The following is a 16,235-nucleotide window of genomic DNA, read 5'->3' on the forward strand; positions in this document are numbered from 1 at the left end:
TTTAGGATGGAAAAACAAGATTACAATCTATCAGTATTTCTAAACTTACTTTCTCATTTCATAAGTGCCTTTCTTTACAGTACCAAAGTTACCAGAGCCAAGTTCTTGGTCTTCCAGAGTCAGTAAATTTCTGTCAAGAGTGACATTTTTAGCTTTCATCTCTTCTGGGTCTGCATATGGACTTTCATAGACTGCAGTGTCCATTGGTAAGGCTTCCCTCTGATAGCCTGTATGTTGAACAGCAGAACACATTTACTGTCACACGCTATCACCTGTTTTCATACTAATCTCATTATCTTTGATATAAGAACTACTAAATGTTGGCTGTATTTCCTTCTGCAGCTTCTGTCTCCATGCCTTCTGCCATACTATGTCTTCTACTAGCAATACCTCCCACCTCTGCACACTAGTTGGCAAGTCTCTCCCATCTCCATCAATTCCTTCAGCAGCCATTTCTACTATCCTCCCAAGCTTAGTTTAGTTGCATTTCTGTTGTCTAACTGCCCTTCGACTCCACCTTCACCCCACAGCTCCTTCCTCATAATCTGCCACTTTAATGGTCATTTAATGTAGATTCTACACTTCCTGGGCACAGACTGTGTCACTTCTATGTTTTGATTAGTGACTACTATATAACTAGTGCTAAATAGAAAATATTAAATACTTCCACTGATATAAATAATACTACTTTCAATCCAATTCACTTTTTATCAAATTTTATATATATATATATATATATATATATATATATATATATATATACATTCCTTAATAGCCAGATGTGCACATTTTTACACAAACTAGTTTGTGTGTGTGTTTAATCATGAAAATGCACATCTTATGTATATCTCACAGAAGGTAAGCATCCACATTTGGATGTATACTTGATTTATACTTGTAGTTCCTAAAAACAAGGATATCTGAAGGCCAAATCACATATGGCATGTTAAATCGTATTACTGGAATTCTCAATAATGCTATTTTGCCCTAAAATATCATCAGGGATTCAATATGAATCAGGGGTGCAATACTGGAAAAGGGGATTTAACCCCCCCCCCCCACCCCATGCATGTCATTTCTTTAATCAAAAATGCTCCCATGCTCTATTAAGGCAGCCTGACTGGTATGGGGAATCTGGGGACAGTAGAATCTGGCAAAGATTCTACTAATTTGGGGCCTTATTAATATTGACCTGTGCAGGTTTTGAGATTCAAATAAAAAGGGATTCAAGATATCACTAAATACATAATGAAAAAAAACTTCATAATAACAGCTAGATAAACCTCAAGCCACCAAACTGGGATGGTAGGTTTTCCAATCAACAGTATACACAATAGTGATGAGAACAAAAGAAAATAGAACTTTCACTTTCAAAATGATTAGATAAGGGTAAAAACAGCCTTCTGGTGTGAGGACAAATGAGATTAACATCTAGTAGAAGACCACTGTAAGTCCACTAGTGGCAGAAGCAACTTCTTTATTCCTATATGAAATAACAGCTTTTAACCAAATATTACTTCATTGCCTACCTGCCTCTGCTTTCGAGGATTCATAAGTGTTAGATGTTGTAGGCACAGCAGTATCGTCGCTGTAGGCACGCGGAGGTAAAGGTAACTACAGCACACAAACAGAATTCTGTCTCAGTGCATTTTGAATGTTATCTGGGCATTCTAAGACATAAATTAAGCAGTGAGAAATGTCTGCAAGAATTAACACACAAGAAAGGGAGCAAAGCTTACCTAAATCTTCAGGTTATTTCTTGTGTACATATGCCAGCCAAACACACACTGCTAAAGCATAAAAGAATTCTACAGAGAATTGTCTTCTGAAGGAATTAACAAATGGCTTTGTCTCAAATTATAACTCTCTTGAAATAATTATCTTATTTCCAAATCCTGTGTCTTATCTAATACTAGAGCTGCTTAATATTTTGTTTCCAATCCGTTTTATGTTTTTAATGCATCTCTTTAGGATTTATATACCATATAACCCAGTCTCCAAAAAACTATGAACTTTAGAAAAATGACCTATACTCAAGTTTGCATATTTAACACAATTTGAAATTAAAGCAGTATATTCATTTCCCTAGCCAACTTATTCCATATTAAGCTGATCAGTCCTGGTTTTATTTTCCATATGGGTAAATAAAAATGACAATATTAAAGGCTACTTCACATGAATTATTGTGTGCATGCAAGCAGTTCTATTGGTTTATCTTAGAAAGTAAAAATCAAAGAAAATTGCGTTAGGGAATACTAACATGTCAAATAAATGCTGGAAATGTAAAAAAACATGAAGGATCGTTGTATCACATGTGGTGGACCTGTGAGGTAGCTAAGCAATACTGGGGAGGAATAACAGAAGTGATTAATGAGATTTTACAATTTCAAGTTAATAGAAACCCAGAATTGCTGCTACTGAATTTGGGAATGGAAGATATTCCAGCACAACATAGAACATTGTTATTTTACATGACAACAGCGGCTAGACTTTTATATGCGCAGAAATGGAAATTGCAAGAAGTACCAACTATTGAAGATTGGATTTATAAATTGCTGTACATGGCTGAGATGGACAAAATGACAAGGAAGCTCAGAGACCTCGATCCAGGACAGTTTAATATGGATTGGGAGAAACTGAAGCAATATTTGGAGAAAAAATGGGATGTGGAAGGGAAACTGTGGCAGTTTGAAAATTACTGAGACTTTATAAAAGAAGAGAGAAGTGGCTTTACCGGGAAAGGGGGATTTAAATATTAAATTCTAAGCTATTATCAGGGTTAAGATGAAAATTCTGTTTTATTACACACAGTATTAAATAGCAGACGTATTATTATGAATAGATATTATGAATATATATGAGCATGCTAGTTGGGTATTTTTTATTGTAGTTAAGTTCTTAGTATAACAGGTATTTTATATAACTAAAATAGATTGAGAATAAGAATAAGAAATGTTTAAAGAAATATATAGACTATAAGTTAAATTGATTAACTTATATGAGGGAGAGTAAAGAGATTAAGTAAGGGAATAGAAAATGGATAAAATGTTATACTAATAATATAAAGGTTATCAAAATGCTAGCAATGTGTTATTTAGAATATAAGATTTAGTAAAGGAGGGGTTAATGGTAGTTCTGTGTTTTTTTAAAAAAAAGAATAACAAGCTTAGAAGAGAGTTTAAGTGTATGTTTAATAGATTACATGAGGTATTATGTAAGTAAGTAATAAGATAGATAAAGGGTTGGAAAACTGTTGGAAGTCAAATAAAAGGGGGGAGGAAAGGGAGGGGGTTAGAAACAGATATTAATAAAGGGGGTATGTTTGTATTTTATGATTATATAATCTAATCCAATAAAAAAATTTATTAAAAAAAAAAGAAAGTAAAAATCTTTCCCACCTGAGATCAAACTGGAAATGCCAGGGACTGTACCTGGGACCCCTGAATTCTAAAATGGCATGATGTCACTTCCAGGTTCACCTGGAAGTGACATCATGCTGCAAAAGCACCAATGATTTCTGCATCTCTTTTTAGTCTGCCAATCAGTGTGGGGAGGGGGAGTTGATGGCTGCAGCCAGGAAGCAACTTTGCTTTGGCTCCTCTCCTTCACTTATGTTAGGACTCGTGAACTGATAATATGATCTTATGGAAATCAAACTAAAGCTTATTTTAAAACAAACACACATATCTTGGGGCATTCTGCTGGTAACCTGTTCTAGAGCAGATATGGTAATTTCTATAGCCAGTTCGGTGTAGTGGTTAAGAGCGCGGGACTCTAATCAAGAAAACCGGGTTTGATTCTCCACTCCTCCACTTGAAGCCAGCTGGGTGACCTTGGGTCAGTCACAGCTTCTAGGAGCTCTCTCAGCCCCACCCACCCACACCGTACAGGGTGATTATTGTTGTGGGGATAATGATAACATACTTTGTAAACTGCTCTGAGTGGCTGTTAAGTTGTCCTGAAGGGCAGTATATAAATCAAATGTTATTACTGTTATTATTTAAAATTCTGAAGTGTGTGTGAACTTACTTTAAATGGCTTGGAACTAAATACTTGCATATGTTGACAAAATTAAACTTGCAGCTGAGGTCTGAAAAATAACTTGGGTTCCATTTATTCATTTTGCTCTTGTCAGGCTTATTTTCCATCTCTCTTAATGGTACTGTTTAGGAAGCACCAATGAAGAAAAATTCCTAGTGATTATTGTATAATGTGGGTGGTCACTGATTGGATCTTTATTACTGAAAAGCAGTTACAGTTGGGGGAGGGAAATTATCAATCAAATCTATTTTCTCTTTTCTAAATAAGCAAATACCAAACTAATCATGTTTACTCAAAAATAAGTAATTAATATTAGTAGGACATATTTCTAAAAAACTGCATTTATGATTTCAGTAAGCCTTACTCTATAATCCTAATGCTGTTATTTATATATTGAATGTTGAAATTTGTACTTATACATTAAATGTTGAAATTTGGCATCTTTTATAAGAGTGTACGAATATACTATTTGTTGCAGGTAGCATGTCTCATTAAACGGTACAGAAATATACTTTAATGGTTTCATAGACACTTTTGCCATATATTTTAAAGGTTAGTAATACATGCACATGCTCTTTGCAACTGTTTCCTACATGAGCAGTATCTATTCAAACCGAGACAGGGATGTTTAGAAAGAGGACAGTGATGTTTACAGAGAGGACAAGTATGTATTTTGTTCAGTGTCATGATCTCCTTCTCCCCAAGATAAACAGAAGAGTTAGCCCTATTATATAGATGGCACAATTTTAAGCATATCAGGTCTCCTATTATTCACTGGCGCTTACTCCCAGAAAAGTGTCTTTAGGATTACAGCCTAAATTAGTCTGAGCCAAACTAAATGCCCTGAGAAATAAGTTAACTTTAAAGCTTGTTAGAATTAATTAGGATTAGCCTGAAAGAGAGACTCACTTCATCCTATCAACTGTTTCCAGCAAAGGCAAGAAGGGGGCAAACTGTCCTAAGAAACATGCACATGTTATTCTGCTATACAGTCGCTAAGCATTCAGACTAGAGTTTTTGGTGGGAAACAGAATGGAAGGCAAACTCAATTCCACTTGCTGTTGGCAGCTGTTGGAGTTGGTTTGCAGCCCAAGTGATCAAGAGGCTGTTGGGAAGGGGCAAATGACCAGAGGGTGGCACACGGGAGGAAGTGACAAGCATGGCTTGCATCAGCCATCATTTTTCACGGGATCTCTGCAGCTCACCTTGGAGCCAAAAGAGACTGCACAGTGAGGCAGGCTCTTTTCCCCTACGCACAGTTGTACAAATGCCAGACTCTAAGACAGACTGCAGTCTCCTTCCCCAGCTCATACAGTTGTCTCCCAGCTCCAAGTCAGACCATCTCCAAGTCAGCAGTACAAGTTGGGGTGCGGGGAAAAGAATGCATCTCTTACCACGCTCCTACTACTTGGGGCAACACACATAATGGCGCTGCCTTGACTGTCATTATAGTTTCCTTAACACAGTATCTTATTATATAGTTGAGTAAGTGTATTCAAGACGACTCACTTCCTACCTTGGTGCACCACCAGAGGGCACTGCCGTGGAGGGAAGCCCAGGCAAGTCACCATGTCCCTTCAGAAAACGTGCTGTGGCAGGAAGCCCAGGCCAGGATCAGGATGGGAGCAGGTGGCAATGACTGCCCCCCCTTCACCCAGCTGGTATTAGGAGTGGAGCAGGTGGCAATGCCTGCCCCCCGCCTTCACCCAGCTGATATTAGGAGTAGAGCAGGTGGCAATGCCCACTCCCGCCTTAACCCAGCTAGTATTAGGAGTGGAGCAGGTAGCAATGCCTGCCCCCCCTTCCACCAGCTGGGATCAGGAGTGAACCAGGTGGCAATGCCCACCCTCCACCTTAACCCAGCTGGTATTAGGAGCGGAGCAGGTGGCAATGCCCATTCCCTGCCTTAACACAGCTGATACTAGAGGTGGAACAGGTGGCAATGCCCATCTCCAATTCACCCAGCTGAGATCAGGAGCAGAGCAGATGGCAATGCCTGCCCCCCTTCACCCAGCTGGGATCAGGAGTGGAGAAGATGGCAGTACCCGCCCCCTCCATCACCCAGTTTATATCAGGAGTGGAGCAGGTGGTAATGCCCACCCTGCTCCTTCACCTGGCTGGGATCAGGTGCAGAGCAGGAGGCAATGCCCTTCTTCCCTTCAGCCAGCCAGGATAAGGAGCAGAGCAGATTCACCCAGCTGAGATCAGGAGCAGAGCAGATGGCAATGCCCGCCCCCTTCAACTTACTGGAATAAGGTACTGAGCAGGTGGCAATGCCCACTCCATCTTCACCCTGCTGGAATCAGGTGCCAAGCAGGCAGCAATGCCCACCCCCTTTCAACCTGCCAGAATCAGGAGCAGAGCAGGTGGCAATGCCTGCACCCCCTTCACCCAGCTGAGATCAGGAGCAGAGGAGGCAGCAAAGCCTGCCACCTGCCTTCGCCTGTTGGGATCAGGTGTGGAGCAGGAGGCAATCCCCACTCCTCCCTTCACCCAGCGGGGAGCAACTGGCAATGCCCACTCCCCTTAACACAGCTAGGATCAGGCTCGGAGCAGGCAGCAATGCCTGTCCCCCGTCACCCAGCTATAATCAGGCATGGAGCAGGAGGCAATGCCCATTTCCCCTTCACCGAGCTGGGATCAGGAGTGGAGCAGGTGGCTATGCCCACCCTCCTTTACCCAGCCTCTATCAGGCATGGAGCAGGTGGCAATGCCCACCCTCCTCCTTCACTGGCTGGGATCAGTGACAGAGGAGGAGGGCATGCCTGCCTGCCCTCTCCTTTCTAGAGCCTGTTGTATTTTTTCCCCACAACGGGCTTTGCTGCTAGTCCTTTAAAAAAGTGTTCTAACATAAAATGGGGTAGGCCTTTCTAAACACAAAACAGGCATGTCCATGGCCAATGTTCTTTAAAGCCATTGTTAAATTTGTATGACATAGATACTTAGTAACATACAAAATAGCTGTCAAACAGATGACTAGCATTTTTATGACAAAGTGAATGTTAAGCTGTGAATGATTATAAACCACTCAAAAGAATGAATTTGAGGGAGAGTGAAATTATGTATTTCTTTGTACTGGGGATTTGCGCATTTTTAAATAGTGTTAATTCCTGGATAGCTAATAAAGCATAAGATACGCATTTAATTACACTACTTAATACATTCACAGTACAATCCTAAAGAGCCTTCTAAGCCTATTGAAGTCAATGTGTTTAGAAAAGCGGAAATCTGTGTAATCCACCTTGTGTTTCAGTGAGAAAGGTGGACTATAAATAATGTAAACAAATAAACTGTTTATGATTGCACTGTCAGTTTGTAATGCTATTTCTGCATGTTTCTATAACAAGGATTTCCTTCAGCAGCTAAATGCAGCCAGCAGAAAAGGACGACTCCAGCGAAGTGTTCTGCATTTGAGTTGAGTGACAGACAGTTCTTATGCAACAACATTTGCTTGTCTTCTCAGACTGATTAAAGTCTGCAAATAAAATGTAAGTTCATATTAATGAACTGAACTTCAATGCTACTAAATAAATATAAGGGCTAAAAGTACCTGGTAATAAAGTGAGACAAATCAGAATTCTGAATTGCAGTCCTTGCCATGGTTGGCACAAAAGCTGATAATGGAAATCTTGCCGACTGTGTTAGAACGCTTTAAAGTCACAAGAGCCTTATTCCCACATTGGTTTAACATTACCGAACAGCTCTATACATTATTCATCATGCTTGCCTGGCCCAAAAAGTCACGTGGCAAAAGAAAATATTTATAGCAAAGGCCTTTGCTTGCCACATTAACACTCCTACACACATACTAAAGGCAGAATATTACTTGGTGGTAAGACAAATTATTTCCTACCTTTTTGCTGTAAAGCTGGTGAAAAAATCATCTCAATGAACAGAAATCCCTGTTCCAAAGCTTATCTACCTGTTCTTCATCTATTTATTTCCCTTCTCTCACCAATTAGACTGCGAAAGCAATGTGTGGCAAACTGTAAATAGTTTGATATTAAAAACTGACACTTTCTTAAAACTTGAGTGCGTATTACTTTTGCAATAAAGATGAACAAAGCCATATGAGTGAAGAAGAAAATACAAGAAGATATCACTATTCCTTACATGGTGGTCATAGACTTGGTCAAAAATGAATTTTAAGTAGGGCTGCCAGTCCCACTGTGGGGGTGGGGGATCCCTCACTCCCAGCCTCTGCCTCCGCCGCTACTCACCTGGCCGGCAAGAGGAAAGGCCCAGGGAATGGGCCTAGGAAGCACAAAAAACTCCAGGGCCAGTGCGCAACAGGTGCACTCCCACTGGGCATGATGACATCACTTAAGGAAGTGATGCCCGGCAGCGAGCATTTGCCTGGTGGCAGGCATGCTCCCATGCTTCACAGAGCTGTGTTAGTCTGTTGCAGCGAAATAAAACAAAAGTCCAGTGGTACCTTTAAGATTAACAAACAAACAAAAAAGACTACCAAAACCAGCACCACTTTTTGACTGACTAAGCCTACCATCACACTTCTACATTCTGCACTGTGATGTGTATGTGAAGCAAGCATCAATCACCTATGAATAAGGTATAATGTACAATCCCACACTGCCCCAAAATAATACAAATATTTGATATTTTACTTAAGTGCATGTCAGTAACAGATACTGGGAACAGCACCACTTTTATTTTTGTTATGTATTAGCCATGGGTTAATTCTATAAACTAAGGCCAGAAGTAAAAGCTGAAGAAAGTCGCCAAGTGTGCACAGAGGATTAGCAGCAAGGCACAAAGTCATTAAACCATTAGAGAGTTGTAAGTGAGGGTAAGTCCTTCCACGCATTTATAAATCTACAAAAGACCATGTTTATGCACCTTCTTGCTTCCTGCCTTTGGGAAAGTGTATGATTTGAGTCTGGAGAAAATTCCACCTGTTGACAAAGTCTAGAAACCATAAAGGATATCAAAAGGATCAATAAGGGAATCAGGATATTTCATAACACATGCCTATATTTTACAACAGTAGTTAGTTTGCAAAAGTTTTACTGAGAGATGAAGTCAATAGTGCTGTTTTGTATCTTTTCCAGGACTCACATCTACCAAACTTTCCCTTTAAAAACACAACTGACTCTTCCTTAAACCCTTTCCTGGCTGTTTCTGACACTCACTGTCCACAAACCTAAAAGTTTAGATGATTTCTATTGACTGCTGGGGTCTATCCACTAACCATTTAAGAATTATTATTCAAACACTATCTCCATTTCTCTAAGAGAATAAGTTCCTTAAATGGATTTCAAATTACTTGCATAGACAGAAGCCCACCAAAGAAACAACCGCACTTGCAGTTACATATATGGATCCAGGAGCCTTTCCAGGGTTTAAAAAGTGGAAAGGGAGACCTCTTTGGCCAACAAAAAGGGCTATGCAGAGGATTATGGGCCCTACATAAACAAAAGCCATCTGGGGTTGGCACTGTAGTGAGGGGGAGAACTGGACAGGATTTAGTGAAAAAGCTTGCTGGATTCAATTCTGGATGTAACGTTACCATGACTATTTTTGCTATAGCATACTTTGTTCAGAACATTTTAGTACTTTCTGAAGTAAAAGACTATACAGTTTTGCAGCTTTAATAAAATTAGTCTGGGGCACATTTTTCTCCAAAATATTTGACCTCCTAATGTTGCTTACCTGACAACAGAAAAGTCAGTCAAATTTAGAAAATAGATTTATCTATCATATTTTTATGATTAGCTGAACAGACTTATAGTCTTAAAACAGCTCTCGAAGCAGCACCTCCTTCAGTGCTGATATGAACATCAGGAAAACAAGTCAAGCTAAGTCAAGTACTTTCTTTTATAAAATAAACAAGATGGAAATTTTCAATGCTGTTCAGTGCTGAAGAGGCATAATTTAGTGCCTTGGTGTTCTAATCTGCAACTCTCCCTCCCTCTTTTTTAATCTGCGACTCTCCCTCCCTCCCTGTTTTCTCTTCTCCTTCATTGCCTTTAACATTCCAGCCCTTGTCAATATATTCAACCCCCTCCCTGTTTAAATTAATTTTAGAGGTAGAAATAACTGCAAAATAAATATATATGCAGAACCACTTTTTAAATAATTTAAAAGTTACTTATTCTGAGTGTAGGACCTAGTGTTCCTTTGCTTGGAATTTGGAAGATTCTGACACAGAATGTACCACATCCTGTACATAACAGACAGAACCAATACTTACTTTGACATACACTATTGCTTTAGTTATTTTCACACAAATTAGCTGTTCCATAAACTTTAAAGACTGAGCAAATAATCTACATAATGAATGCTATTGTATGAAAACAAGTACAATTTTACAAGTATTCATACATTAGGAGTCCCAAGAGTAATAACCAAATATTATATAATCTCTCAATGTTGTTAAAAATAGTCATTTTTGACCAGTACATTTTCGTACCTTATCACGACCAGGAAGCGGTGGGCAAGGTCCAAGATCAAAACTGCCTAAGATAATGACACATACCAATTACTACAAAAGTTTAAATTGCTGCTTCTACTAGCACTGTTTTATAAGGGAAAAAACTGAAGGAAAAAATATTCTCCAGACATTCTGAAGATTCAGTCTAGCCCTCGCTTGACTCCACAGAAATAAACTACATTTTACAGTAAAGGATGTAAGCTCTGATAAATTTTCTTGTTATCTTACTCTCCAGGTGCCAGCATATCACAGCAATGAAGAAATTTACAAGAGCTTCTCCCAGACAGCTCTGCTGTGCTTGTCTAATATAGGATTCTGCTTTTTATTTAAGCAAGAGCCTTACTAGGATAATTCAGATATCACACAGAACACCATCAACGGGAGTTATCAACTTCCAGTGAAACAAACTAAAAGTGATAGGAATTGAAGTGATAGAATGAGCGAAGGCTGCCTCTGTTACAGGCAGTGTGCCATTGCTAAGAAAGTATGTACATGATAAAAGGTTCCAAGTTCTACAATTAACAAGAAAATACTCACCATTTGTAGAGTGAAAATTTGGACTTGGTACTGGATCTTTGATGATTCTTAGCAGCCCATCTGCTTTGTAAGAATAATGTTCCACTAGCTATCAGAACAGAGTAAGAAAGATTTGATGAGCGATGAAATTGTTACTGGTGGCCTGCAAAGTTGGCTTTGAGTTACAAATTCAGCACAACTGGGGTCCTTGAGCCACAGTCTCCCAAATGTTCTTTGTGTGTCCAAGTCCTTACAAATGCTGAAGAGTTCCTCCTGCTGCTTGATTGACCAATTTATTCATGCCAGAAGCTGCTCTTAGGTCCCCGATTGTCGTGCATTCTGTTCTTAGATAGGATGTGTATGTGTGTATAATCCTTGAAGTGCTACCACCAAAATGAGCTAGAGAGATGGAAGGAAGGTTCATTGTGTGGTGAGCAGCAGACTGCCCAGACTGGGGAAAGCCGGAATTGGACAGCTGTTGTCTCAAAACACAGGATGACAACTTGGTTGTTGTGCATGTGCTGGGGCTCTGACGAAGAAGCCAAGTGCGCAGACAGAGCAGCGACTGCTCCTATTAGCTGGCAAACCCATCTATAGTCACTGTGAAATAAACTCTCAAATTGCATCCATGATAGGGAAAGTAAGTCCCTGCATCACTAGACGGGAAAAAGCTATCACATTTATTTTTTTCATTGCCCAGATGTTAATTCTAGCAGATAGGGGTCACAAAGCAGCTGCAATGCACTTTGAACAATGAATAATTATTATGTCTGTGCTACTCTACAAATCCAAACCACTTGTATGCATACACACATTTCTTGTGGGCAAGGAATCTAACACACACAGAGAGAACCCAACCCAACACACAGAGAAAATGGTGCACAAGACTTCATGGCTTCTCCAGGGCTAAAACCTGCAACAGATTTTTAGTGATGTAATATAAGTGAATCTTATATTACATTACATAGTATAATTCCTTTGAACATGTGCAGATTGACCTCACCAGAAGAAAACTGCGCCACATTATGTAATTAATGCTATTTTGTTATGTTTTTCAGCAAACAAAGGGCTCACATCTTATATGGTAAACTGCGTATTATAAATTATTGAAGACTACTAGACAGGTATCAGCACTGAGTCTAAGTTACAGGAGTATGAAAATGCTGTGGCTGGAGCGGTCCTGTTTTCTCATCTCTGTCTACACTCGGCAAAAGGGAACTTGAACACTTATCTGCAGGGTTTCCTGAGTGTACACGCTTCAGGGCTTTTCCCAGTCATGCCATAGTGCCCCTCCTAGGAGAGGGGGCATGATCCTTTGTTCCCTCCCTTGGTGCGTTCTGTGTGCGGGCAGTGGTTGCCTGACATCAGGGGTCTGTGTCCTCACTGTTCTGCATCAGGTGGCTGCACTGCTGTGTTCTCCTCATGAGAGTGTTTGCAGCAGGCTAATCTGAGAATGGTGGATGTTAGAGGGGTTCTTACGCTCACCATGCTCTCTGCAGCTTGTCAAAGTGTGTTTCTATTGATTATTTCCTCTTGGCGGAGTGCATATAGGATACTGGCTAGCAGTGTCAGGGATACTTCAGCACTGAAAATGGAAACTAAAAACTGTGCCCAGAATGTTAAATGTCACGAACCCTTTTGACCAGCTCTGTGATCAGACCAGTGACTCAGACTTGGAGGGCTCAGGCAAAGAGCCTGAGGACCAGCAGTACCAGGATGGGTCTGGTGCTGCAGAGGCAAGAGCTGACCATGTGCCAGAGGCCACACTGCCAGAGCCTGCAAGCAAGGCCCTGGCTGGCCATGGCCTGGCCATACCTGAAACCTCCCCACCAGAATCTGCAAGTCCTTGCCATCTGCAAACATGTCCAAGCCGCCTCTCTCAGAGACCACCACAAGGGCCCTACCAGGAAGGACACCAGCCAGGGATGACAGTCCCTCCAGATTGCCTCTCACACCAAGGAAGCGGCGGCGGTAAAGGATCCAGGCAGAAGTAGCACAGAGAAGGCGAAGTGCAAGGCTGGCAGCCTGCCAACTCCCTGCAGGCTCAGGTCAGGACTCTGACAGTGATGCTTCCTTGCAAGACCACGGCCAAAGCAGGGCCTTCTGAGCCTCAGCACCTGCTGGCTGCTGAGCCATGTCACCCCTCAGCCTGTTTAGGCGGAAGCTTGTTAGAACTTCAGTGCTGGACCAACTGGTTCATGTGCAAGCCCCGTGTTCCAGCTCCAGGCTTCATTCCAGGGCAGCTGGCCAAGTAGCCAACTCCTGGGAAGACCATCTGACCAGGTGCAAGACAAATAATATTTCTGAAGTTAGTGCCTCAAAGTCCTTCTTCTTCTCTTCATAAGGGGCCACTTAATTTTTTTTATTTATAAATGAAAATGCCATTCTATTTTAGAATGTTTGCAATTTGTTCAACTACAAAAAAAAAATCAAAAATTTCATCAAAAATGTAGAAACATTATTCTAGATTGAATCCATGTTTTCTGGGAACAGAATGTGGAAGGGATTTTTCCTTTGTTTTCCTGAATAGACCATTGCAGTTTATGAAAATATACTCCTAAGAGTGAAAGGACCCTCAGAAACAGCAAAGAATATGATGTGGAACTGCAACAAAATGGGACAACTGGCAGAAATTGCATTACTACAAGTTGGTGAAAGGGATCTTTGCCCCTTTTTGCACCTTCTCTATGATAAACCACTAAAAGGAGACTTTCAGGAACTGGGTGGGATCTGTTATGTAACAAATGGCAGTACAAAGGGGAAATTGGCAGGACTACCACATACATTCAAATGCAAGCTCTTAAATATTTGAAGAAGAGCTTATGCAAGAATGTTAGAGTGATTGCTGCCACATTTCTTCTTACCGCTGCCCCTTGTGCTGCCATCCATACCAATCCCGAGTCCCCTGACCTACAGGAACAGCTTTTCAGAGAGCACAGGAGGTTGCCCTGAAGATGCGTGACAAAGATCTCTTCCATGAATTTGCTTTGTTTGCAGATGACTGGAATCAATGTGAGAATTAAAAGACAGTGGCATGACTGAAATTTAACAAACCTGGCAGAGTGTATCAAATTTCTTTCCTTCAGGAATTGACAGCTTTCCCCTCTTGTCTTTATCAATGCGATAATGTACTACCCTTCCTTCATGGAGAAGACAGAGAGCAAAAGATCCATTGGCTTCTTTTTCCCTGATTCTGCAAAAGCAAAGCCAAGTCAAAAGTTTGTTGGCAAAAAGCAGAGAGAAAAATTTCTTATGGCGACAAATATGGGGCTACCAGCAGGGCTGAAACAATACTCTGACACTGTCCATTATTAGCTGTGTAACGCTCCCAGTCCTCAGTGTGCTTTTTTGTATCACCTCCAGCTTTTCTTAAAGATCCTGGAGATTGTTGTTGTGCCCTTTGCAACCCCAGCCGGAATGAAGAGACAGACACAGGCTTGGATTAAAGGGCCATTTATTAAAATGACCATAAACATAAAGCACGGCAAGAGCTAACTAAGCGGTACAGGTCAAGCCACGGGATCAGCCCACTGACCACCACCTTGACCTGCCTGGGCGAGCCCCATGCCCCGGGTGTAGGCCATCTCACGAATGGCTGCAACCCGGCCAGCCAGGCCATGGATCCCCCCTCAAGTACCTATTACGCCCCAGCCGTCTAGCATGAGAGTAGGCCTTGTTCCTGGGGATCCCCGCAGGCGTCTGCCCGTGTTATGGCAGCCACCACAACATAACTGCCACCGGGGAGAGCGGAGCCACCTACAACAGGCTCCTGGCTCCGCCCCCCGGCTAAGCCCCGGGTGCCCGGGAAGGGATCCTGCCTCCTTTCAACCAGGTGGGGCTGCAAATGGCGGCTCCCAGCTTGAGCGGCTTTATGCCGCGGCTGGGAGAGCCGAATTCCACCAAACAAACCATGAAGGACTTTTTCTCAGCTTCTTTCCCTCTGATATTCAACACAACAGCAGCATTTAGGGGAGAACAAGCAATTTGGGTCCCTCCCTGTGTGCACTTCCATTTCCACAAAATAACTGAGCAACGGCTTTAAAGAAAAGGTAGTAGATCTGGAAAAAAAATCTACTTAGACATCTGGATTCTTACAGAGGAGTGTTAGTCTATTGTAGAAAAACAAAACAGAAGTCCAGTGGCACCTTACAAATTACCAGCATTTATTCTAGCAAGAGCTTTCAGAAGTCAGAGCTCATTTCTTCAGATGCAATGGAAAGAAATATAATTTTCCTCTCATACCATCTGGATTATTAGCCATTTAGCTGATAATTGCAACAAGCCATCCTTTCTACTGTGCATATTATGAAATAACAGGATTTTGCCATCATAGACTTCTTTGAGTTCTAAAATATTTTCAGAACAAACAATAACTCTCAAATTCTCAGTCCCATGTGTGACACATAGTTCCTCTAAAATATGGTGTCATTCTGTTACTTATCATTTGCATCATTAATTTCAGAGCGTGTGTGTCCATAAGTTTGGTGTAGTGGTTAAAAGCGGCGGGACTCTAATCTATAGAACTGGGTTTGATTCTCCACTCCTCCACTTGTAGCCAGCTGGGTGACCTTGAGTCAGTCACAGCTCTCTTGGAGCTCTCTCAGCCCCACCCACCTCACAGGGTGATTGTTGTGGGGATAATAATGACATATTTTGTAAACTGCTCTAAGTGGGCATTAAGTTATCCTGAACAGTGGTATATAAATCAAATGTTACTGTTACTGTATTTCATTAGAAAAATATTTGTAAATTTTCAGAATTCAAAGGAAAAGGAAGTCTACTGATTTTATGCCACCCGAAAAAGCAGCAGAACTAACAGCTTAAGTGATCTTGTCAAGACTTTTCCAAGCTTCTTACATGAACAGGATTTTCCAGTTCCTGAATTACTAACGCTCTATACCCTTCCTGACAGCCTATCTCAGTGATCTATAAATACGTTAGATAGCAGCTTACAGAAATACAGAGCATTACACAAATTGACATCACATGGTTTAGTCAGACAAAAAGAGATGGGAAATGCCCAAAATGCACAATGTCAATGGAAAAATGGAGTTGGGGTGAGGGAGAGAAATTCACAGGCGCTTTGTGCATCCATGGCCTTTAGAACTTGAAAGTGAGATGAAGTTAGATAAAAGACAACAGAATAGCAAAATTTGCTTCATCATGGGTATGATTGGGTGAAATAAAGGCACAGAGAGACTATTACCATCTACCTTCTACTATTACC

At 41.1% G+C, this 16,235-nt stretch overlaps 1 protein-coding gene across 2 annotated transcripts in view; it reads right to left on the minus strand.

Annotated features, from left to right (window-relative positions):
• SYK (spleen associated tyrosine kinase) overlaps window positions 1-16,235 on the minus strand; it is a 53,679-nt gene that overhangs the window by 15,285 nt on the left and 22,159 nt on the right. The window contains exons 4-9 of one of the 2 annotated variants that reach the window (XM_054986249.1): window positions 14,063-14,201; window positions 11,030-11,117; window positions 10,472-10,518; window positions 8,899-8,967; window positions 1,530-1,614; window positions 50-227 (exon numbers count right to left, since the gene is read on the minus strand). In XM_054986249.1, coding sequence (XP_054842224.1) covers window positions 50-227; window positions 1,530-1,614; window positions 8,899-8,967; window positions 10,472-10,518; window positions 11,030-11,117; window positions 14,063-14,201 — 606 coding nt within the window. The remainder of the gene's footprint in view (window positions 1-49; window positions 228-1,529; window positions 1,615-8,898; window positions 8,968-10,471; window positions 10,519-11,029; window positions 11,118-14,062; window positions 14,202-16,235) is intronic. The other variant, XM_054986250.1, reaches the window with a different exon arrangement.

This window comes from Eublepharis macularius, chromosome 8 (genome assembly GCF_028583425.1).
Source record: "Eublepharis macularius isolate TG4126 chromosome 8, MPM_Emac_v1.0, whole genome shotgun sequence".
NCBI lineage: Eukaryota > Metazoa > Chordata > Lepidosauria > Squamata > Eublepharidae > Eublepharis > Eublepharis macularius.